Genomic DNA, 25,691 nt, shown 5'->3' on the forward strand with positions numbered 1-25,691 from the left:
CAGTGGTGCCACATGCCTTTAATCCCAGCACTCGGGAGTCAGAGGCAGGCAGATCTCTGTGAGTTCAAGACCAGCCTGGTCTACAAGAGCTAGTTCCAAAGTCACAAAGAAACGCTATCTCAAAAAACCAAAAAACAAACAAAATAATAGCCAGAAACTGGAAACAATCTAGATGTCCCTCAACTGAAGAATGGATAAAGTGGTACATTTGCAGTGGAGTATTACTCAATTGTTAAAAAAAAAAATATCATGAAACTTGCAGGCGAATGGATGAAACTAGAAAATGTCATCCTGAGTGAGGTAACCCAGGCCCAGAAAGACAAACATGGTATGTACTCACTTATTAGTGGATATTAGATGTAAAGTAAAGGATAACTGTGCTATAATCCATAGACCTAGAGAGGCTAGGTAACAAAGAGGGCTCAAGGTGGGGTGGGATGCATGGATCTCTCTGGGAAGAGGGAATAGATTTTGAGGGTGGACTGGGGTCTGACAGGGATGGAAAACAGTGTGGGAGATGGAGGAAGAGAGGCCTGGGAGAGATGACTGCAATTGGGGGACATCTGGGGGCTGAGGTAGAAGCCTAGTGCAATAGAAACACCCAGGAATCTATGAGGATGAACCTTGTGAAAACTCCTAGTACTGGGGGATACAGAGCCTGAACTGGCCATGTTCTGTAACCAGGCAAGGCTTCCAGTGGAGGGACTGGGACACCAACCCAGACACATAACCTTTGACCTACAGTTTGTCCTGTCTGCAAGATATACTGGGGTAAAGGAGGCACAGAACTATTGGGAGTGGCTGACATGACTGGTCCATCCTGAGACCCATACCCACAAGAGGAAGCCCATCCCTGACAATGCCTGGGTGGCCAGAACCCAGAGGCTGGACAGCACAGAGACCTAGAATAGAACCAAACAACTGGCCAAAAAAAAAAAAAAAAAAAAAAAAAAAAAAGTCAATGAAAAGATTCCTAATGATAATCTGCTATATTTGCAGATTGGTAACTAGTCCAATTGTCATCAAGGAGTTTCATCCAGCAACTGATGGGAGCAGATGCAGACCCACAGCCAAACGTTAGGTGGAGCTCAGGGAATCCCAAATAAGAGGGGGAGGATGGATTATGGGAGCCAGAGGGGTCAAGGACACCATGAGAAAATGGCACGCAGAATCAATCAACAAGGGCTCACAGAAACTGAAGTGACAACTAGGGAGCCTGCCTGGGTTTGACCTACGTCTTCTGCATGTTACGGTTGAGTAGTCTGATGTTCTGTCCGGCTCCTAACAGTGGGACCAGGGGCAGTCTCTGACTCCTTTGCTTGTTTTTGGGATCCCTTCCTCGTACTGGATACCTTGTCCAGCCTTAGTATGAGGGGACATGCTCATTCTCATTGCAACTTGACATATCATATTTGATTGATACCCCTGGGAAACCTGCTCTTTCCTGAAGAGAAATGGAGAGTGGGTCTGGAGAGGAGTTGGAGGAGAGGAGGGAAACTTCAGCCGGGATGTAACATGAGAGAGAAGAATTTAAACAAACAAATATAATCACTGATTTCAGAGAAATGACCAGAAAATTAAATTTTGTGAAATTCTTTTTGAGCCCATGTCTTTTTCAATAACACCTCATCACCTGTGGCACACTTTGCATGCTATTTTTTTTTTTAAGCTATCCACCACTTGCCAGCCAATAGCTGTATTTAGACTTGTTTTCATTTGAAAATTTTGTGGCATTTGGCCCTTCATATAAAACAATGAAAAACAAAATGATATTAGCATAAGTCTAACTTAATTCAGTGAAAACAGACAGAAGGCAACATGATACTCAAAGCTTCACTCTTGTTGGGTTTTGAGTGTATGAATGTTGACTAATATAGTTATAAAAGAAAACACAAAGAAATGAGGATGTTAACCCGGTCTTGCTGTGCCGGAACTTGCCCTATATACCAGACTGGCCTTGAACTCAGAGACCCACCTGTCTCTGCCCCCTGAATGCTAGCCCACAAGCAGACAATATAAACACAAAATTGTGGAGAAACAAAGATGTTGAATGATCTTTTCTATTAATTCCAACAATGTTTACACTTGGAAACAATTTCTAAATAGCTGTGTGACCAGAAAATCGTGAACTATAGGAAAGAACTACATCATACTCCCTGCCTTCCTACTCACATCTGCTTAGCAATGACCTTATTCTTTGTGTTACTCTGGGACGGAGCCATTGTGATACATGTTCATGGTGTAGTCTAGGTGTAAAAATACCCGAGGGCTGGCAAGTGGTTCAGTGGGCAAAGGTGCTTGACGCCAAGCTTTTCTTTCACCTGAATTTGATACCCAGAAGCTACACGGTTGAAGGAGAGAACTGAGTCTTGCAGATTTTCTCTGAACCCCAACACCATCCCCACATTAATACAATTTAAAAGTAAAAATAAATCATAAAACATTCCAAGATCTGCTTATTACTTGACTATTAATGACTTTTTTTTTGTATTAGTACAACAAATACAGGATGTTTTTTAGTAAAAGCCAACATAAAGACTCCATGCTGGATTGTATAAGTCTGAAACAAAAATCACAGGGAGACAGGACAATTTAAGAAGCTATTTGTGTTTATTATCTGAGTTACAATTGATAAAGCAAACAAAGGTGCATAAAAAGTGTTTTTTTTTTTTTTTTTTTTGACAAAGTCAAGTTCCAGATATGATGCAACGGTATTTTCCTGGGGCCCCCAGGGCCCCATGCCATGCCTGGGGCCACACTCAGAATTATCGAGAGGCACTGTGCATGCCTGAGGTGTATTCCGAGCATAGGTCTCTACATAACTGACGGCAGAAGTGGCCCCAGACGCAAACAGCCCTAGTTTCAGATGTGAGAACCACCTGCTACTAATGATACACTAGGAGCTTAGAATACTGTGTAAAATGTGCCTCCAATAGAGGCTAGAGCCTTCTCTAATGGCCTCCCCTGACAGAATCTGATCATTTATATCAGACCAAGGGCAAGCACAAAACTAAAAAACAAAACCTATTTAATTAACAATGGTCATTAACTTCTAAAGATTTAAACCTAAAGCTATTTACATAAAATTTGGGATCTTCAAAATTCAGGGCAATTTAATTCTGAGCTCAAGAGGTTCTCCTACTAGGTAACAGGGCACTCAGAAGTACCTGAGAAATAGTCACAGGAAACCCTGACGGAGGAGACACATTGGGTTTTCCCATGGGAGCATGAAAGTACATACCAGCTGATACTGTAAACAAAACGAAAATGTGCACAGTATCACAGCATACTAATTCCATTGAGAAAGAACTTGCTGGAAAGCTCCAGTCCTTACTACATTTTACAGATAGCCTGATGTAACAGATTATCAGTACCAAAAATAATTTTAGGTGAAAACTTCACAATCAGCAAAACCCAGCTTTAAGACAGGATTCATTTGCAGAGACAAGCATGCACCAGGCTACAATTACTGGGTTCCCACACATGAAAACCAATTTAATTTTCAAAAACCCGTCTCGTTTCTTTACCCAGATGTGCTCATTTGGTGCTAAAGACACCACCTGCCTCTAGTGACCACTTAGACACGGACTACACAAAAGTACAGAAGTACTCTCCACACAGAACTCCACAAAAGCCAGCTTAATTTATAGTGGTTTATGAGAATTTATAAACCTGGGTACTTAACACTTTAATAGCGCCCCCAGCTTGCGCTTCCCTACTTCCTGCTGCTCCTTCTTTGGAAGCTGTAAATGTCCAAACAACAGAAGAGTCCTTTCTTCGGGAACCAAGATAGAGTTTGAAGCTTTTGCTGAGGGAGGAGCCCAGTTATCTGTAGACTAGAGAAACAAGTGCTACTTAAAAAAAGTGAATTAGGATATTTAGGAACTCGAAACACCAGGAATCCTTGTTTTAATGCCTGCTTTGTACAAGGTCACTTTGCTAACCCAGAGCCCTTCATAAATGTGTGCGTGCAGATCTGTTGACAGCAGCTAGACTACCAAAGGGTGGCAATGGGAGGGGACCTCTTCTTTCCACCTGTTGTTTCTGAGAAATTCATTTAGAAAAGTCTTATTAAAGATTCTAGAAACATAGAAAATCCATAGTTTTTACCATCACAAGGATCTTTTTTAACCCTTTGAGCGCATCTCTTCTTGGGGAGGAGGCTCAAGATAGAGAAGGAAGCAAGTCCCACTCCCTGCAGAAATGAAGAATTCCTCTCAACAAATACTTACATGTTAAGCACCAAGAGGACTAAGTAAGAGACTTCCTGATTTCACAAACAAAACAAGGAGCTCCCTCTCATCTCCCGCTCGTGACTTTCTTGAATAACTCTCAGAGACAGAGCCACAGCCTGCCACCTAAGAAAGCAGAGCTCTTCTCCCCAGCTCAAGGCCTGCATCACACTGCCGGATGCCGGGACCCTTTTCAGGCCTCACTTGTCTTCAGCTCTCTCATGCACAAGGTCCTTCTCCACTTCTGCAGATACCAAGAGCTAGGCAGCTATTTTAATTTACACAATGAAAACACTGAAATCCAACAAAAACACACTCTCAAAGCAAGCACCTGGGTTTTACTGCAGTTTATAATTTAATGTGCCTGAGAATTTTTGTGCAAATACATGTCATCTTTCATTAAAAATATGCATAGCACACTTTGGAAAAAGTGAATTACAACTAACTTTTCTTTAAAAATTTATATATATAAATATACAACATAATCTAAGTCCTACTGATTGCACTTCTGGTTTAAACCCTTCTGGCCTCCAAGGAAACTTGAGAAACATGCAATTATGTTTGCATTCCTTGGCCACTGTATTATCCAGAAGAAATATCCTGAAAAACTTCCTTGATTCCAAATTCCCCTGTTTTCCTTCTTTAAATCCCTCCCAAGCCCATTCACATCACCGTTTTTAATTTTTTTTGTTATGTAGTACAAAAATACAAGTTTCAAAAACTGAAGTTTTAGTAATCATAAATACAAAGAAATCTGGGTGCTGTTTGGGTTCTCAGTGCCTGAAAGTTCTGAAATGAGAAAGTCTCCGTTTTTGAAGTAAGGGACAAGACAAAACTCCTTATTTTGCTAATGCTGTGACGTACCATTGGATGGATGCTGGATGCATAATTTGACCAGGCAACAACAGCGAAAGCATCTACAGTCTCAGTAACAGACACCACACTGCACCAACCCTCTGGAGCAGCCTCCTGCAGGGACAGCACACCTTTCCTGGCTTTCCTCCTAGGCAGCCTCTTCCTGCTTCTGTTCTCTAGGGACCAAGGGGCCAGCACTTAAGTATTACTGTTACATTTCAATAGGAGTGGGTTTATTTTTCTATTCCCCTTTTATTTTCAAGGCAAGGACACTCAGCTGAAGGAGCACACTGATCCTTTCTTCTGTTTCTGTCTCCAACCTACTCATGTCTCTTGTTCCCACTTTCCATTTACTATACTCCATTATCAAAGACCTCATCCAAATGTTTCCATTCCTCCACTACACTCTCCACATCCACAACCCTTCTGCAACATCCTTTCTCTCTCCTTAGACAGGTCCCCATTCTCAGTGCATCTCTCTCTCCTTCATGTGCTAACTTATACATGAGGCCAGTGTTGAGCCTCAGTCTTCCTTCAGGATACCCATTTTGGGTGAGGTTGTGCAAACTGGGGCTCCAAAGCTGCCCATCATGACCGGAAGACTCTGATTCCTCCTCAGTCCACCCAGTAAACTGCCACTTGAATTTAAATAAATGGCAGAGTCTGGCTTTTGGAGAGCCACTTCTGCCTCTCGGCTCTTCCCGCTCTCCTGGGGATCAGGGGTCTTGACCACTCTGGCTATCCCCAGTCTCTTTAGTCTGTCTACCAAGTTCATCTTCAGCTGGCCAACATCAGGAGGGGCCCTTGAAGGTCTCAAGCCATACATTTCTTGCAGGAATGTTTCAGCTGGTCGGGAAGCCAAAAAATTCTCGGAGACATGGACTCGGGGCTCAAAGGGCAAGGGAGAGGAGCACGGAGACTGCGATGGGGAATTTGGTGGTGTGGAAGGGGTGGCCAGGGCCTTGGGACGAGGCTGCAGGAGGGGGTTTTCTGAAGCAGGGCTGTGGTACACCTTAGCAGAGATGCCTCGCTCTTGCAGAAGCTTGGCTAGACTCCGTGTGCTACTGAACGTTATGGTGGAGTCGCGCCGGTTTGTGATGGATTCACCAATGCTGAGTCTGTAGGATGTGGCAGGAGAGTTCACAGCTGTGTTGGAGGAGCTGCTCCCACTACTTCCACAGGACAGGGACGGGAAGCCGGAGCTGGCAGAAAAGAGGGAGAGTGCTTAGGGACCAGAGACAGCAAGCCGGCATTTAACGTTTCTTATTTGCTCTGCTCCATACAGGAAGTCCACCAAGGCAACAATGGCGTGCTCAGCCTTGTGTGCAAAGCAACCTTTCATTTACATGAGGGTGACCAACCAGCCATGTTCTGAAGGGCAGCCTTTCCAACTTTATTTCACTGAAAAACAGTAAGTGTCTAATTGTTCAGCTGCCATTTTCTCAAACAGGGTTAACTCTAAACTGCAGTAAAACATGGATATTCACGAACCACACTGCCAGTCTTGCTTTGGAACATGTATTTTTAAGAAACTAAAAATTATGAAAAGCTTTGACAGCTATTAGATCTTGTTCTTACTGTGTGTTTAGTTAAGAAACACACATACACACACAACAAAAAAAAAACAAACCCAAAAAAGCAAAAAACAACTAAATAAATCATATATTTATGGCCATGGTGGAATGGAGGGGCGCATTTTTAGTCAGTGTTCTTTCATGAACAAATGCTACCAGGAGTTAATGCATTTTCACTGGAACAAGATGACCACACATATGATAGTGTCCAAATGCTCTTGTGAAGGGAGTGGCACCTCACACCTGGCAGCCTGGTTCACTCTGGGTACAAACAACCAACCTCGGGGAGTCATTTGTTAGCTGTCTGCTCCTGGGTCAGTCACCTTAATTTTCTATGCCTTAATTTCTTCATTTTATCCAGCATAGTCTGCCTACTTCAAAGAGTTATGATCAAATGAGAAAACACAATGTCAAAATAGTCTCAGAACACTAACTAAATTCCTGAGCATCTAAAGGGAACTTGTTTGAGGCCCCTGACTTCCCAGGCCCTCTTACCTAGGGGTAACCTGGGTGATGTCAGAGGGGTGTAAGATCCTACAGGTGGTGAAGGTGAATGTTGAGTTCGTGCATGACAGACACTTTCCTGGGTTCGAAGTCGCAACTGAAATAGAGATTTTTAGAGAGCCAAACACAGAATAGAAAGACCAGGTTAGTAACATAAAAGGCTCACCATTATTTTGTTAGCAATACAGAATTTATCAACTGCCTTTTGTAGCAGAAAGTTCCTAAATATGGAAATTAAATATATATAAAGAATATACTAGTATTAACTGATTAGCAGAAAGCTCCTAAATATGGAAATTAAATATATATAAAGAATATACTAGTATTAACTGATTAGTAGATAACAGAATTTCCAGTACTTTAAAATTATAAATAAAAGAAGTAAAAATAGCTCAGAAATGAGAGAAAGACACTTTGAAAAACACATTAAAAATTTCAAGATCTAGTTATCTAGGTGCCTAGGTCAAGCTACTCCCCTGGTTCTTATTGTGTGCTGACTGTAGAAAACATCATGGTAATTCCAGGATGAGGCTTTTTTTTTTTTTTTTTTTTTTTGATGGGGTGTTGATATTTGTATTCTGGCACAAAAGCAGTTAGGGGTAAAACTTCTGGCCCCTTAGCACAAATCAAGGCCATGATATCAGATTATACTTGTATTCTTCATCCTTATATATATGGTATTTTTTTAAAAAGCCAGATTTACTGAAAGCCTCTCATGAAGGAGTAAAATATGAAGTCTTGAATCTTTTCACTATGCAGTACGTGGATATAGGAAGTGTCCACTAAGTTCCCTTGCTGTCTATGATGCAGCTGATACAAACGGTGGTTACCTACAGAAAGACACTGTATCAGGGAATACCGTTTACTAGAAAGCACAACTAACACACAAGCCATACTCACTCTGACTTGAGAATCTGGCAGGCATTTCTTGGGGGAAAAAAGCTGTCAATATTTTCTACCAATGACAAATGTAAGCTTCAAGTGAAAATCAGTTTTGAGAAACTTACTGAGCTTGAAAACACACTAACACAGCCTTTCACCTGAGGAGGTTAGTAGTAACGTCAATATCCACGTATCTGTGTAACTGTCTTAATGACCAGGGCAGGTCACCAAACCATGCACGAGCAAAATTCAAAGTGAAGGCCAAAAACACTTTAATAAAAACTAATATGAAATTCATTGCTAGGGTTTCAGATTCCACAATGATGTAACTATTCAAGAAACTACCACTTACCAAGCTTTTATCTGATTTCAAACAAACACCATAATTCTTGAAAAATTATTAAACACTTTTTTTTTTTATTTATTTTGTTTCTTTCATTTTTGTTTGTTTGTTTTTGAGACAGGGTTTCTCTGTGTAGCACTGGCTGTCCCGGAACTTATTCTGTAGACCAGGTTGGCTTCAAATTCAGAGATCCAATCTGCCTCTGCCTCCCTAGGGCTGGGATTAAAGGCGTGTGCCACTACTATCCAGCTCAGAACTTTCATTTTTAAATTAGCTAATGTTTTTATTCTAACTTAATTAGTGTCAACAGACATAAGCCATATAGATAAAGAGTATCAAAGGGTCCTGAGACCAGAAGGCTTGCAAACCATAATGGACTTGATCCCTTTCTCTTCCTAATTTACTTTTGCAGGCTGATAGGACAAAATGGAGAAAGTTAGAAATGTCAGCAATGCTACAGATTTGTATTATATTACTTCCCCTAGTGAGTGCATGCCAGTGAGACGGCGCAGGGGTTGCCGGATAACCACAGTGGGGCCATGCAATGCACTGCTTATGAGGCCATGGTCAGCAAGACCTTCTCACCTGTAACTGGTCCACCTGTTGAGCTAATGGGTGGCAGGAAGATCGCTGTAACTGGCGAGGGAGCTGCAGGTTTCTGCTCCACCTGAAGAGGCTGCTGAACCTGAAAAGTGATTCCCTCTTCTTCATCCTCCTCTAAATCTGAGATGTGATAGACGACCTCTGTGGGCATTTGGGTGAAGCCTTTGGTAATGACGCCTGGCCGTGGGTCAAGGATGGTTCCCAGGTTTGGTTGAGCAAGCTGCTGCCAATGATGTAGAGTCTGTGACCCTGCAGGCAACAGGAGAGGCATGCATTACACTTCCCCCAAATCCTCAACCTGGAAGAAGCTAGAATCAGTGAGTAATAACAATAATGATAAAGACAGTGGTACTGACTGGCTTTGATACATTTAAGTTCTCTATAGAAAGCTGACATGATGTTGAATGTCTGAGCAATAGCTTTTCTATTTCAAAAGACAATCTTCAAAGGGATATCCAAAGAAGAGAAAAAAAAAACCAACTAAGGCATTTTTAACAGGACCTAGGCTGCACTTTCCAGGTGTCGAAACCAGTGCTCACCTGGCGTAGTCTATGAACTTGGAAGTAAACACTGGGCACTTAGGTTGGAAAGTAACTTGAATTTCTTTGTGTACTTTTCTACTTGTTCATGACACTGTTTTCCTGGACTCACAGAGGAACAGGAAAATGTAGGTGATAGAATGGAGAACACATCCCTTTGGTTCCAGCCTATGGGATGCTGGTGAATGGTCATCCCATTCCCTTGTACCTGATGTAACATCTAATTGTGTCACTATGATAATTTCACCCAAAAACTGGCAACTCTAACTGAAACTTGTATCTAACTAGGAGTCCTTATAGGCTACCTACTCAAACTTTTAATAAAAAGTTTTTAGCACAGTATCAGAGAGTCACTTATGAACCATCCCATAAATCAGATATTTATTTTGAACTTAACTCATATTTTTGGATAAAACTGAACTGAAGGAGAAAAAAGTACAGGTATACATGTGTGCCTCTATGTCAATGACGCTTGTTGGGTCAAGTTCTCTGTAGGTGGAGAAGGACCATTTTCATTTCTTACACCCTGTTGGTTTTACCATGGCAACCACTATCAATGATATTCCATAACAACAGTTAGGAAAAGACTCTTTCCACGTCCCTCTTCCACTGACACCAAAACATCAGAAAAGAATGAATGGCTGAAGACTTAGTGACACAGGTCTCATTGCTCACCGACTGTCCAGTACATAGCGTCACCCCCCACACACACACACACAGCAGGTTTAAGAGTGACAGATAGCTCGTGCACACGGTGCTCTCATCAATGCTGCACAGATTTCAATTCTAGGAGAGACGCCTTACATACACACAGAATCCAAAAGCTGTTACTGACTTATTACCTTCTAGGGGCTTGACAATCTGTAATTTTTCAGGCATGAAGCCTCGAAGGCAGCTGGCACTGCCAAGGTCCGTGGTCTCCGATTGGTCAGTGCAGAATGAGTCCAGGTTCCCTGAGGGGGTGTCACAGCTACTAACTCCTTCCTTCTCAGCCAGAACCTGGATCTTGCGTTCCCATTCTTCAGCAAAGAACTGTTTCTCACTTAAGTAATTCTGTCTTCGCAGGCTAAGGCGATGCAATGCCGTAGCCAAATCACTATCTTCAGTGGGTCCTTGTTGGCTTGTGGGCTGAGAGTTCCTGTGGGGAAATCATATTTGCTGATGAGATTGTAGGTTATGTGCACAATCTAGACCTGTTCTTTCTACAGTGCTGGACATTCAAAAGACTGCCCTTAGGAATGAGGTGTTTTCTAAGTTATTTGAAATATGGAAAACAACCGCAATCAAAACCACCAATAATACTACATATCACTGTAATTCATCATTTCCAATTACTTCTAGAGAATCAAAAGTATATTGTGTTTGCTAACTTTTACATTTCATTTAATTATGAAACTGCAGGTATATCTACCTTTATGTTCAGGTCAGATAATCCCAAAGCAAGTATTACTACAGTTCACTGAGTGCAAGAGTTATAACTGTGCATGAAGAGAAGTGTTAGCCATAAACTATTATATGCTATTAACCACAAAATGTAATTACTTTAAAAATGTGAGTAGGGTGTAGTGGGACTCAAGAGACTGAGGTAGGAGAATCATGATTTGGATGGCAGTCTGGGCTGCACAGAAAGTACAGAGAAGTCTGGCTACACAGGAAAACACCCTACACAAAAATAAAGAAAACAACGACCAAAAAGAAAAAAAAAAAAAGAAAGAAAGAAAGAAAGAAAGAAAAGAGTAACTATGCTGAAAATGGTGTGAAGAGATTTATTCTGGGCCACAAACATCCTCCAAATATGCAGAATATTTAAAAGACAACAAGGATTGTAAATTACAAAAGCTTGCATCACCATAGGGCTCCGATGCACGTTTTTTTGTTCTTCAGCATTGTGAAATTGGGAGGTAGTTTAGAATTGATGCAGAAGGGACAGTCCTCTCAGCCACTGCAAGTGAACTGAGTACACAAGGGACACAGACCCACACCAGGACCCATGCCTTACCCTGGAACCTCGGTGCTGCTCCTATGGTTCAGGAGTGTGTTGTCCTCTGTTTGCTGGACACCAGACTCAAAGGGTTTTGCTGTCATGATGACACTTGAACGGTTGGAACCTGGGATGGGTAGCAGGGCTGGGAAGGTAACAGAGCGGCCTCGAGTATCATTGGCAACCTTGACAGTATCAAACACCCGTTTCTGCTGGGCCCTGTCAAAAAGAGAAACATTTGGTCCTGTTACTAGCACCCACTAGAGGGCACCCCTGAGACCTGACCATGTACAGACAGAACCAGAAATGAAGCTGTTCTGCACACTCTCAAGTGAGGGAGAAAGGAGAAAATCAGCTTTGGTACAGGAGAGCTCCCGCATGAGAAGACTGTCTTCACAGTACAAAGTCACTCCCCACCAGCATTCATCACTGTGTGTGTGTTTCTTCCCTCAGTGCCCAGGGGTCAAACCCAGGACCTGGCTCTGCCTCCCGAGCCTCCATCACTACTGCATTCCCTGGACTGCGGCTTTAGAATTTCTACTCCAAACACAATAACAGCCTTTGTGAACTGTACTTACTTTTGTTTAAATACAGATTCCTCATCCAAGCTCAGCTTTTTACGCATGGTCCCTTCAATCTCAGCTGCCAACGATTCCTAAGAAATGGAGTTCAAGATTTGTAAAGTGATTACTACCCTCACATGACTGTAAAGTCTGTACAAGCATGCATTTTTTATGTTATAAGAAAAGGAAATACAAGAAAATGCCGACTAAAATTCAAAGGAGGAAGAGAGACTGTGGAAACAGAAACTCTTAAGGAAGACTCAGCTCTCCTTTTGGGAAGCATTTTTCCCAGGTAGCAATGAACAAGCAAGCGAGTGGACGTCCTTCACTTTCCTCTGCTCGGATGTGCATGTGTTGTGAGCAGCTGATTTAGATCCCTGCTGTCTGGACTTTCAACAACAGACTTAACAAACCTAGAGTCGGGAGGAAAAATAAACGCTTTCTCCCCCAAGCTGCTTTTCGTCAGAGAAATGTATCACAGCAACAAAAAACGAAACCAGAGCAGTAGTCATCACAGACATAACCAAAGAACCCTGGATGGGGTTAAAACCAATGGCTAAAGGTTTGATGAAGATATTTACCCTTGACCACGTAGTTAATGCAGTATCTACTAGCTTTCATTTATGTACAGTAAACTAGTAGTGCTAATTTAATTAGTTCATTATTAATATTAACTTTCAAGTGTAAAAAACTGGCAGATAACACTAACCAAAAATTTATAGTTAATTAACATTAACCTTAAATAACACATAGCATTATTTCACACTGAAATAACCACATATAAATGTACCGTGTTTTCCTTACTCTCTCTCTGTGTGTGTGTGTGTGTGTGTATGTGAGTGTGTGTATGTGTGTATGTGTGAGTGAGTGTGTGTGTGTGTGTGTGTGTGTGTGTGTGTGTGTGTGTCTGAAGGTCAGAAAACAACTCTGTAGATTTGGTTTCCTCTTTAACTTTTATGTGGATTCTGGGGATCAAGCCTCCAGTTTTGAGTGGCAAAGGCCTTTTATCCACTGAACCATCTTGCCAGCCCCTAAACATATCCTTCAAAGGACATTTTTGGAGCTGGGGGCAGGGGAGTGTTCTGCACAGGTAATCTCAAGTAGTAAGGCTGAGGCAGAGGATCACTTGAGCCTAGGAGGTTGAAGCTAGCACACACACTCACATGCATGCGCACACACACATGTAAAAACACCCAAGTCAGTCTGGCTAGCCTGTGCTACATAACAAGTCGGAGGCTGGCCTGTGCTCAGAGTTGCACATGGTTTCTGTAAGAAACAGGTATTAAAACAGCTCTTTGAAGCAATGTGACAAGTTCTGGCACAAGCTCAATTTTTAATTGTGTTCTACCATTCCCCAAATACTGTTTCTTAATGAATTAAAAAGTCAAGGTTCCTATCTATGGAGACTTACACTTTATCGATAGAGGCTTAGATGCTTAAAGCATGCCACAGGGCAGACAAGATCCCCGAAACTCACATGGCAGAGAGAGGACCAACTCTAGGAAGCTGTCTTAGAGTGTCTACTGCTGTGACAAATCACTGTGACAAAAAGCAACCTCGGGAGGCAAGGGCCACCTCACCTTTGGGATTATGACTCTAGCACCCAGGGAAGTCAGGTCTGGAACTCAAGGCAGGAAGCAGGAGCTTCCGCCTGCTTTCTTCAGGGTCACTGGCCAGGGTAGCACCACCATAGTGGCTGGGCCCTCTTCTACCAATCACCAATTAAGACAATATGCCACGGGCTTGCCCACAGGCCTATCTTATGGAGGCATTTTCCCAGTTGAGAGCACCTCTTCCCAAATTACCCTAGCCTATGTCAAGTCAACAAATACTAGCCAGCACAAAAATTGTCTTCTGGTCTCCATATGTGCACATGACACACAAACAGGCACATGCAAATGGACATACACTAAAGGGGGAGGGGAGATGGGGGAGGGGGAGTATGTGGCCAGGGACATGGCTCTATGGGCAAAGGCTTGCTTCCAAGTCTGATGACCTGAGTTTATTAATGCCTGGGTCCCACATCCTGGGGGCAAGAAAAAAAAATTAACTTCCACAAATTGCTCTGACCTTCACAACTATGCTACAGATCATGTACTTCAAACACACACAAAGCAAACAGACACAGATTGAAAAGTACAGCTTAGGTAAGTGATAGGTGGTGGTTCTGAGGTAGGATAACCTCGTTTGCAGGTATGCAGGTCCAACCCAGTTTCCTTAAGTTTACCTCAAACACTGCAGCAAGTTTAGAATATCATCTGTGAAAATAAATGAGAGTGATGAGGAAGAGGTGGATACGCAAATTAAACTTGACTCAGTAACTGTGTCCCAGAAACAAGAGCAAAGCATGCCCTCTGTTTTCTGGATACTGCACGGCATCATAAGCCACAGCACACTCTGGAAATGGAATGCAAGCTCCTCTGTGCTCTCCTTAAGCACACAGCAGCGTTCTTGTCTCTTACCCCTGTGAAAGCTCCGTAAGACTGGGAGAAGCAGAGGTGAGCAGCAGGGCCACATTTGCTACGAAGCTCTTTTATTTCTTCTTGGGACTCATGTAACATTCCCAGGCACTCCATGTTTCTGTCTTGTAAGTCATGAAGCTGAAGGAGAAAAGCAGCACACTTATAATCTCCCCGGACAACTCTTGTTAACCGTGAACCCCTGGGATAAGGAGTTGCGGGGGGGTTATTAATTGTATCCGGGGCCCAGCGGAGTGTGTACATTTAAACATCTCTAACAGCCATGAGTAATTCACATTAAGCTGCCAGGATCTGAGATGTCTTGGGCAAGTGCAGAAAAAAACGTGACTGCTCAAATCTGAAATGTCTCGGATACAACCTAAACTGTCAATTCAGTACCTGGTGGCTTGTGCCCAAACACCCATGGAGGAAATATAAAAGTGTTATCCCATTAGGGTTAGCACAATAGTACATTTTCTCTGAAGTCTTTCAGGGACAAGATCAAGAGTCTAGAAAGCGACTCATTTAATGTCAGGGTGTCCCATCACCTAAACAAGCCCCCTCAACCGTTTTGAAAACCTTTTAGTGTTTGGCAAAAGTATAAATTTCAGAGTGTATTTTAACTGAAAAATCTCTTCACAGGTAGCATGAGTCCAGCCGCTCAGGGTGAGAGGGGTTGGGGATGCTCGTCTAAAATGCACACTACCCTGACTCTCACTTTGAGAGACTTGGCAGAGGCCTCCCTCTCTGTTCCTTTTCCATGTGCTGCAAAGCCATCCTGAATGAGGAAACATATGGGATGTGTGTGCACATACACTGCTGCACTTGTAAACACCGGAAGCGCCAAGCAGGAGGGGTGGAGGGCACGTAGCCTGGGCAAACGCTGGTAACATACCTCACCACACCATCAATGTCTACAAACATCATCAAGGTGATTTTGGAAAGCTGGTGTGAGACAGCCCAACTGTCAGCCTTGATAAACTGTGGCCACTTTCTGTGCGCAGACACAGTAAATGCTTCCCAAAGCAAATCTGGACTGCTCTCATCATCAGTGTGGTGTGACCGGGCTACTACAAAGCTTGGGGTGGGGTGGGAGCCTGTCTTGGTGAACGTCATATGCTCCAGCAGAAGGGCTGAGGAGATTCGGGTGTTAGGGGCCCACACTGTCCACACAGGGAGGTTCATTAAATGCTAACAAATGTTAAAATGCACAGCTGAGGTGGTGGAGGTACACTCAGCACTGGGGAGGTCAAGGTAGGAGGATCTCAAGTCTGAGGGTAGCCTGTGATGCACAGAGAGTTCCGTGAAAGCCTTAAGCTACACAGAAAACTCTGTCACAAAGTTAAAAAGATAAATGCATTGAAATAGGAATGCCCATGTGGCTTTCATGTGATCAACCGAGCAGAAACTCAGGGTGGTACCTAGGATCTATTTAAAACTTGCTGTTCCCAGTGAGTCTTATGAATGCTGAACTGCCCCAAAGTTAAATCTAGTATCTAAGTATATAGAATAACCATAAGGGGTTTTTGCTATTTTGCTTACATATGTAAAAACACTTTCTATACAGAATCACCTTACGAGGCTGGTTAACATATGCTGATAAGAGGTCTATATTGAATGGAAGATCAAGATATAAACAGTTACAGCCACTTCATTTTTGACAGATGCCAAAAACACACATTGAAGAAAAACAAAAAGCAAACACAAAATCCCAGCTTCTTTGACAAAAATGATGCTGGGAAAACTGTACGCACACATAGAAGACCGAAACAGAATCCTCATCTCTCACCTTGCACAAAAATCAACTGCAAAGTGATAAGAAAATGTGAACGTAAGACCTGAGACTCTGAGACTGTTCAGGGGAAAGGTAGAGAAGAGACTTTAAGGTGCAGGCACAGGCAAGGACTTCCCCAGTACTCAGGAAATGAACAGCTGGCACCTCATGCGATCAAGGGGTTCTCACACAGCAACTAAAGCACCTAATCAGTGAAGAGCCAGCCACAGGCTCTGTGACCTAACAGAGAGAGCATCAACGTCTGGAATACACTACTAAGACCTAGACTAGAAACCAAGCCACCCTGAGGCAGTCATAGCAAGGCAAGCAACAAATGCTTGTAAGGAGGTGGACAAAAGTGAACCCTTCTGCAGTGATGGTGGGAACAGAAGCCAGTCCATCCACTATGAAAAGCAGCAGGCCTACTGTGTGACCCTGCTGTCAATCCTGTGCATTTACCCACAGACTGCAAGCCAATACAGCACATATACTTGCTCACCAATGTCTATGCAACAGTACACACAATAGGTAGATATATTATGGAGCCAACTTAAGTGTCTAAAACAAAGGCACGGTTAAGGAACATGTGGGTATACACAATGCAATGCATTTCAGCCATAAGTTAGAATAAGGATATGTTATTTCCATAAAAATGGACACAACTAGAGTCAATCATACTGAATGTGTTATAACAGCCTTAGAAAGATGAATCTATGTTTTCTCTCATTTTTTTAAAAATCCTATGTAGCTCCATAAAATCATGCACATATGAGCCATGAAAGTAGAGGTGAAACTGACTAGAGTGGCAAAGGAGACTAAGAGTGGAGGGAAAACATGAAGGTAGGTGTATGAGTGGCACATGATACATACTTACATGAAAAAAAATCTTTCAAGTCCTATATTTTTAACGAAAGTCAAGGTTTTCTCTATTACTCAAAAGGAAGGCTGTCATGATTAGCTTTAGAAATAAAGCACTTTTTAAGTGCTTTATTTCTTAGATCTCATTAATGTCATCTCAACTGTTCGTTGTTGCTGCTGGAGTCCAAATGTGGCAGTTCTCTTCTGGAATTCTTACAAACATGAATGAAATTCCTATTCCCCTCCTGCACTGTGAAGACAGAGGAAGCCCCATTACCTCCATCGTCAGCTGTCGCTGGGCATCTTTGGAAGCCTGCAGGTGAAGTCTTAGTTCTTCCTTCTCGATGACATGCTAACAACACATAAGAGGGACATGTAAGGCATTCCCACTTCTTCCTTTTGAAGACATACTAAGGGTATCTATCCTGGGTATAGTCTTAGGCCTATGACAGTGAACCCACCAGAAGCCAACTAAGTGATATTGTAAGCAGAACACAAAATACCTGCGTTCAGAGGATATGGACCATGAATTACTCATTGACATCACAACCTTCACAAGAGAATCTGGTATATTTGCAAAAATAAGTAGCACCTTGAAAGTTATTTATGCTAATTTAGCAGAGGAGCAATATTAAAAGAACAGAGTAAACCATTTAAAGGGGAAGGGCCAGCTGTACTCTGCTCAGTGTGCTAGCACTTAGCAGAAGGCAGTGCCCCGGGGCAGGGGTTAGCAGAGTTCCGCTGAGTGAGTGAAAGCACGCACTTCTTTAAGCTTGTGCTGAAGGTCTACAATCTGAGACAGCAGGGAAGAGATTTCCTCTTGGTATCGAATTAGCTCATCGCTCTTCCCCGACAGCTCTTCAGTCATTCTGGACATCTGTGCGTTGGTCTCACCTAGGGGCAAAGCCAAAGTTTAGAAACCAACAGAGAGGTAGAGGTGGAGCCAGTGCGCGGCAGCTTGCAGGTCAGATGCTGGTTTGTGACAAGCACCGGAGTGCCACGAGCACATTCGTGAACATGGCTTAGAGAAGCAAAGGTTTTTTTATGGTAAGCTAATGCCGACATGATGCTAAGGAGAGAGATGACTTACAAAGGCAAACATGCTAAGGAGTTGATTTATGCTTTCTCTTCATGAAAAAGATATGGACTAGTGCATGACCTGGCTTTTTGGAGCCCATTTCCTATGGAGAGATACCTTGCTCAGCCTAGACACAGGCCTCGGTCCTGCCTCAACATGGTGATGGGACAGACTTCGTTGACTCCCCACAGGAGGCTTTACCCTCTGAGGAATGGATGGGAAGTGGGGTGCAGGGGAGGGAGGGGGAACTGGGATGGGTGTGTTTAAAAAAGAAAGAGAGAAAAAGACATTGTGTCACTCCTCAGGAAAGGCTGAAAAGGGAGCTAGGTGAATTATGTGTCTTCGTAAGTGCTAAAGAGGTGATTGCACTAGTGCCATTAAGAATACTTCAGGGACATAAGTAAAATCCCACAAGCAATGAAAACCAATCTTAACAGGTCTAACAAAGGAAACCTTCTGGAATGGAGCCACCCAATCCATGACAGAATGTGACGATGCTACTGCAATGCTTCTGCAGGTTAGGGACAGTCAGGGACACCCACCAAACGGGGTGAGGCCCTAGACTAACCCTTACAGGCCAGAGCACTTGTATACATGAAACAGGACCCTTAGAACTGGGTTTTGGGATTCTGTATCACAGAGCAAATGTGACATCCAGACATAGCAGGAAAGCTACTTCCACTTTTTAAACTGACAAGAGCTTCCTACTGTTAGAAGGTGGCAGCTAAGAATGGAAGGGACAGGAGAACTCTGGGGACAGTCAATTTTCTGTCAAAATGCAGAAGGTGGGTAAGGAGGTGGAGAGTTCCTTCTGGATCTCTACTATTCTGCTGTGTCCCAGTTTGAGATCTATACAAAAATGAACTAATGTGACATTATTGTCTTTTTCAGCATAAAAAAGGCTATATATTTACACAGCAATTCAATACACTCGTTTAGTGAAAACAATTTCTTTTCATGATCTAAAAATTACAATCTCTTTTCATGGTTTAAAAATTACTTTCACCAGGCAGTGGTGGACATGCCTTTAGTCTCAGCACTAGGGAGGTGTGTGTGTGTGGGGGGGGGCGGTGAAGGGGCCAGAGGCAGACAGATCAGTGTGAGTTCGAGGCCAGCCTGGTCTACAGAGTGAATTCCAGGACAGTCAGGGCCACACAGAGAAACCCTATCTTGAAAAACCAAAACCAAAATCAAAACCAAACAAAATTTCTTTTAGTTCACATTCCTTGAATCAAAAATATACCCCTTAACCATAGCTGGCACTTTGTGAACACTCAGGCTGTGTGCCAGCCAGCCTTTCAACCCTGGCTCTGCCCTTATTGCCTTCTGACTATAGCATAATGTATTCCTGCAAACAAAACGAGAGCTTCGGTTCTCTTTTTTTCCGAAGAAGTACAACTTATTTATAGAAAGTTAGTAATGGTGGCAGCCTGCACAGAGGAAGGTCTTAAACACACGTGTCTTAACTAGGTTGTGGACACAGTGATATTCTGATTTTCAGTAACTGTTATGGTTTGATCTCTGGCAGAGTGTGGTGTCCAGTGTGGTGGGGGATGGGAAGCTTGACAGGCAGAGCTCAGCAGGAAGAGTTTGGGTCATTGTGCACTGTCTGCAGAGAGGCTCAATGCTGGCCTCTCTGAAGGGCTGGTTCCCCAAACTGCCACTTCTCTCTCCTCCATGTTTAAACATTAGGAGACCTCACCAGGATGCAGCTGTTTGGACCCTCAGATAAGTAACCTTCATAAGTAACCCAGCTGCAGATATTTTGTTATAGTGCCACAGGACAGTAGCCACTTTAAGCTGTTTCTATGGAAACCAGTGGTGGAGATAGCTCACCAAACTGCCCCAAAGCAGGACGAATATGTTACTACTTACGAAGTTCTTTAACACAGTCATTGACCAGCTGTTGTTCCTTCTCTTCATAAGTAAATGTTTCTGTCTTGATATGACAAGCCTTCGAGAGGGGAGAAAACAACAATCACTGATACGACAATATGTCCCAATGAACTTGAAGCACAAGCTACAAAAACCTTTGCCATTTGAAGATTAAAATTCATTCCTTATAAAGAAAACAAAGCTATCCCATCAGGTTTAAACTCATAAAATAAAGGAATAGGAAAGGTACATCTCCCTTCACTCCTCACAGGGTCTCTACGGATGCCTCTCATCTCTGTTTGATGCATCTCTAGCTTCAGCAAAAATGTCACTTATACACAGGATGTGTTTGCTTCATGCCACTTTACAAACCAAAGAAACTGTAATGCTCTGACACAATCCTCCTCAGCTAGTTTCTGTTAACTATGCAAGATGTACACAATACACTGCTGCTACTTTATCTGTCCACCTGCTCCCACCCATTTCTCAGCAAGCCCTAGGTGACAACGGAAGGCACAGCAGTAACTGGAATGCTAAGATGCATTTTGCTTCACTATTACCCAGACTGACTGACTGCTGTTAAAGTAAAGGAAAGTGAGATGCACCTTGGATCGAAGGGCCATGTTCTCTTCTTCCAGTTCCCTGAGCTTTTCATGCAGCATGTCCAGTTGTAGCAAACCTTGAGATAAGCTGAAGGACTCATTGAACCGAAGAGGTGTGGAACAGCTGGAATCAGCTTCACTCTCCTCAGAAGCGATGGAAACAATTCGAAGCAGTTCGTCTTTCTTGGATAGCTCATGCTGCAGCTGATTAACCTGGACACAAAGTGTGATTAGAATATTCTACGCTGTGTACATGCAATATAGCTTCTAATTCATGGAATGAATGCTTTTCACCATAAAAGTCCCCTACCATATTAGATCCTAGACCAGTGTACAAAGAGAGTAATAAACGCTGAATACTTCCTAAGCTACCTATTTAGGTTCTGAACTCAACAAATGCAGCCTTTTCTAGAGCACATGTGAAAAAAGCCAGTTTTTATATTTGATATAAATGCATCCCCACGGCCTGTACCTTTGGTCAATTAACTGGGGAGAATGGCGAGCCTTACACAAGCCAGACTTTATTTTGTATTTTAACTTCTGAGATACTGTGTCTTGATAACTCTCTCAGGCTGGCCTTGAACTTGCAGGCTCCTGTCTCAGCCTCCAGAATAGCGATGACTTAAAGCCTGGGCCATCAAGCTAGGTGACGACTTGTGCTTTTAAGCTGTCTCTAGCTATGCTAATCTTCCCATTGTGAATGTCCCTATTTCTAGGAAATAAATATTTGCAACATGAAGGGTCAAATGTGTTCATAAAGTATAAACAAAACCAGATAAAAAAACAAATTATTGCTGGGCCGGGCATGGTAGTATATGCCTTTAATACCAGCCCTGAGGAGGTAGAGGCAGGTGAATATCTGTCTGTAAGTTCAAGGCCAGCCTAATCCACACAGCAAGTTCCAGACCAGCTCGAGCTATATGGTAAGATTTTGTCTCAAAAGAAAAAAAAAAAAAAAACCTTGAAATTTAACTATTCAACATGACAATAAATTAATTTACATATTTTCTTACCTTTGGTTTTGGTTTCTGAGTAAGAAGCATTTGGGTATTTTGACACCATAGATTGTCAAATTAAAAGCCCACTTCCTCTTTTGGAGCTGTTGTCAGTGGGGTCTCACAGACCCTCAAATATTATGGTCCTGCTCTTGCCTCCCTCTGCAGAACCTGATGGTAAGACCCTACTGCTGAAGATACTGTAAACTTGAGCCACTTAACATGAAGAAATCAAACTGGTACTCACCTGGAAGTTTCATCCCTATTGGCTAGTTTTCACAGTGCTGTCAGCTGCTAGGACACACTACCAGGGCACAAAAGTAGTCATCCTTTTACATAGCCGGGGCCTGCCACCGACAGCAACAGCTGGCCTGGTGAGACAGGCCCGCTGGTGCAATAGCGGCACACACACACACACACACACACACACACACACACACACACACACACGTGTCACGGAGTGACCAGCTTCTTTCTGATAGACAGCATTGATTCAGGGTCAGGAACCCACAGTTCAGGAGAACCAGCTAACATTATTCTGATAACCAGACACGGCACTAAACTAACTTCTAATGACCCAGCAGTATACTTGCACCAGAAAAGTTTCATTTTGCAGTATATGGAAATATATAAAGTCGATAGGTGCTGGTGTCATTTACCTATTGTCAATACTTTAGGAACATGCAAGGAAATGCACTTATCCACTAAACAAGACCTTACTATTCCCATTCCCTCCCAAACCCGAGGTCAAAGGCTTACTTGATCAAATGCTTGTCCCAACTGCTCCTCCAAGGCCTCATTCTGCTCAGATAAGACATGATTCCGCTTTAGCAGAGCTTGCCCAATGCGAGCAGCTAGCTCTAGATCTCGATCCCTCTGTAAAGCAACAAATACACCAGATTAAAACAAGAAAAAAGCAGATAGCAGATTAGAAATCTGGCAGTAAATTTTGCTAATGTTAAGAGCAAATCTCCTATAAAGCAGATTCATTTTACAACCCTAATAAATAAACAGACATGGGGCCAGGCACACAGGTAGTGTTTGGTAAATCTTAGTCAAGTGGGAGATTATGTAGTTATGAATGCAAACTTCTTGAAACCAAGTAAGATTTTATTGACATCCTATTCATTATGGCCTATCAATCCAACATTGTAATTAAAACCTTAAAAAGCTAGAAAGTCAACATAAGTTTTAGATATGAGGGTGGGGGCTGTGGATGTAGTTCAGCAGGAAGAGTGAGATCAAATCCAGTGTACCCCCAACACACAAAATAAAAAATTAAAAAGGACAGAGCCCATACAGTAAACACCTAGCCAATATTTGTTGAGTATATCAAGTACAGCAATGACACAGATTAGGGATTTAGAATATGGATCAGGTAAGTATACTGGAACAGTTCCATTTAGAGTAGACTGTATGCATTCAGGATCAGTAGCTTAGAGCAAGGCAAGGCCTAGAGCCCAGTTACAAATTGTGCAAGAAGGACAGAATTGGAGACTGGAAATTGCGAGATCACAGGATTCTACCTCGAGTGCAGAGAAGGAAGTCTAAGAAGCTGGTAGTAGTAAGGAGTGTGGGAAAACCAAGCAACAGGCATTCTTTCTGGCAGATGGTGACATTGAGCAAGGGCATGGAGCTCCCATCCTGGTGATGATGAGGCTCTTATTTGTAGAATGAAAAACTGTTATTATACTTTTAATTGCCTTCTATGTGAATATGGACTCTATTTACATTGATCATTAGATGAATAAAACTAAGCTTCTAACTTTTCTTTATCCAATATATGAATATCTGTCATTTCAGGTTAACTTATCTCACCTTAATATAAGCCAAGTGGCATATATAGAAAGCATTCTGAGGATAGACATGAATGTCAGAGAGGAAGACTTTCACAAGATCAACTGAAACTGAGCTATGGGAGAGACTATTACTTATTACTGCATGCCAATTGGAAAAGATACACATGCATATTAAAACTTCCACATGGGGCTGGAGAAACGCTCAGTGGTTAGGAGCACTGGCCGTTCTGTTTGATTCTCAGCACCCTTGTGGTGGCTAACAATCATCTGTACTTGCAGTTCCAGAGGATCTGATGCCCTCTTATGATCTCTGCTGGTATTGTATATGCGCGCGCACGCGCGCGCGCACACACACACACACACACACACACTCTCTCAGGCAAAAATTCCATACACATTAAACAAACAAACCAACCCTTAAAATTTGTATAGGTGAATGTAAGCTCAAATAATGGGCTGGGCTGGAAGTACAAAGGAGCTGCTCCAAACTGCGGGTGCTGACTGAAAGACCACTGCCTTTTAATGGTAGTTTGGCCTAGGTGATTAATGGCAGGGACTTTTGGGGGCTGGAAATATGGTTCAGTGATTAAGGGTTTGCACTGCCTTCACAGAGGGTCCAAATCCCAGCTCTAAGCACTCACATTAGGCAGCTCACACCTCTTACAATTTACTTTCTCCTAAGACAGGAAGGCCAGACAGCATTATAACCACCCATCTACCCACAGGAAAATAACTAGCTTCTGGGGCCATTCTACTTTGGGATGTCACCTGTGTGTCACCTGCTCAGCTGTCCCCATCTTACTGACACCAGCCTGGAAAACGGGTTGGTCATCATGCTTTATCTGTGCAAATGGGATACATTCTAAATGATCCTCAAGTTTCAGGTTTTTATAATGCAGAAAGAACGATATATTCATACCTCTGCCAGGAGATGTGTAACCATGTCGATGTCATTGTAGGTTTTGGTCATCTGTTCCACTCTGTCTGTGCCTAGGACTAGGAGTTAAAAACAACTCTTTAGAGGCTTTAGGCACATCAGAAAACTTAAAATTCTCACAACAATCCTAAGTATCAACAAAATGCCCAAGTTTTACAGAAGTCATTCAGGAGAATAAATATATAAACTGTTCATATATATATAATACCCAAGATACATCAGCCATTACAAAAAAGTGCACACACATAATAACTTGAGAAAGTATCAAGTGGTTATGAGCAATCAAATCCCAACTTCTTTTACTCCTAGGGAGATAAGTTTTGGTCCACTCTTACTTTATACTCAAATCAGTTGAAGTTACTGAAGAATAGCTGGGCAGTGGTGGCACATGCCTTTAATCCCAGCAGGCAGAGGCAGAGGCAGAGGCAGAGGCAGAGGCAGAGGCAGAGGCAGAGGCAGAGGCAGAGGCAGAGGCAGAGGCAGAGGCAGAGGCAGAGGCAGAGGCAGAGGCAGAGGCAGAGGCAGAGGCAGAGGCAGAGGCAGGTGGATCTGAGTTTGAGGCCAGCCTGGTCTATAGAATGAGTTCCAGGACAGTCAGGGCTACACAAAGAAACCCTGTCTCAAAAAAACCAAACCAAATCAAACCAAAAGTTATTGAAGAGTTATGCTGCTAGCACAGAATTGAATTACAGAGTCCTCATAAATTTAAAACTCATAAAATAAAGAGAAATGATAATATATTTCCAGAAAAAAATGAACAAGAGCAACATTAATGGATCAGTAAGGTGTATACACATGTATATATGTGTATATAAATGTAACAATAATTACAGATTAAGAGGTCATGAGCTTGAGGGCAAACAGGAGTTGGAGGAGGTCAGAAAGAGGGGGGAATAGTGTAGAGCAGTACTTGTGTGAAATTCTAAAATATTTTATTTTAATAAAAAAGACAATCTTGAGAGCCTTCATTTAACTTACTTCAGCTATTTAATATTAAGGGCAGAAATATATCTTTATTTGGCGTTCCTGATATTTCAATTCAAGTTTAATATTTACACCCCCCCAATAACACCCCCCACGCCCCCTGTGTGTGCCTGTGCCTGTGTGCGTGCGCGTGTGCACGCGCACACACACACACACACACACACACACACACACACACAGTTTAAGAAACAGAAACTGCCTGGTTCTAGGAAACTACCATCCAGAGCAGGTTAATAATTATTATGAAACGAGCA

General features: G+C 42.6%; 1 protein-coding gene across 1 annotated transcript in view; it reads right to left on the reverse strand.

The window, feature by feature from the left end:
* Positions 1-2,591: 2,591 nt before the first annotated feature.
* Positions 2,592-25,691, reverse strand: part of Trak2 (trafficking kinesin protein 2) — a 53,347-nt gene continuing 30,247 nt past the window's right edge. Inside the window, exons 4-16 of the mRNA XM_051190273.1 lie at positions 24,436-24,512; positions 22,477-22,593; positions 20,726-20,935; positions 20,121-20,199; positions 17,931-18,061; positions 17,445-17,519; positions 14,539-14,676; positions 12,092-12,168; positions 11,532-11,732; positions 10,375-10,670; positions 8,976-9,242; positions 7,157-7,262; positions 2,592-6,289 (exon numbers count right to left, since the gene is read on the reverse strand). Of these exons, the coding sequence (XP_051046230.1) occupies positions 5,611-6,289; positions 7,157-7,262; positions 8,976-9,242; positions 10,375-10,670; positions 11,532-11,732; positions 12,092-12,168; positions 14,539-14,676; positions 17,445-17,519; positions 17,931-18,061; positions 20,121-20,199; positions 20,726-20,935; positions 22,477-22,593; positions 24,436-24,512 (2,453 nt within the window). The 3' untranslated portion in view covers positions 2,592-5,610. The remainder of the gene's footprint in view (positions 6,290-7,156; positions 7,263-8,975; positions 9,243-10,374; positions 10,671-11,531; positions 11,733-12,091; positions 12,169-14,538; positions 14,677-17,444; positions 17,520-17,930; positions 18,062-20,120; positions 20,200-20,725; positions 20,936-22,476; positions 22,594-24,435; positions 24,513-25,691) is intronic.

Source organism: Phodopus roborovskii, unplaced genomic scaffold (assembly GCF_943737965.1).
Source record: "Phodopus roborovskii unplaced genomic scaffold, PHOROB, whole genome shotgun sequence".
NCBI lineage: Eukaryota > Metazoa > Chordata > Mammalia > Rodentia > Cricetidae > Phodopus > Phodopus roborovskii.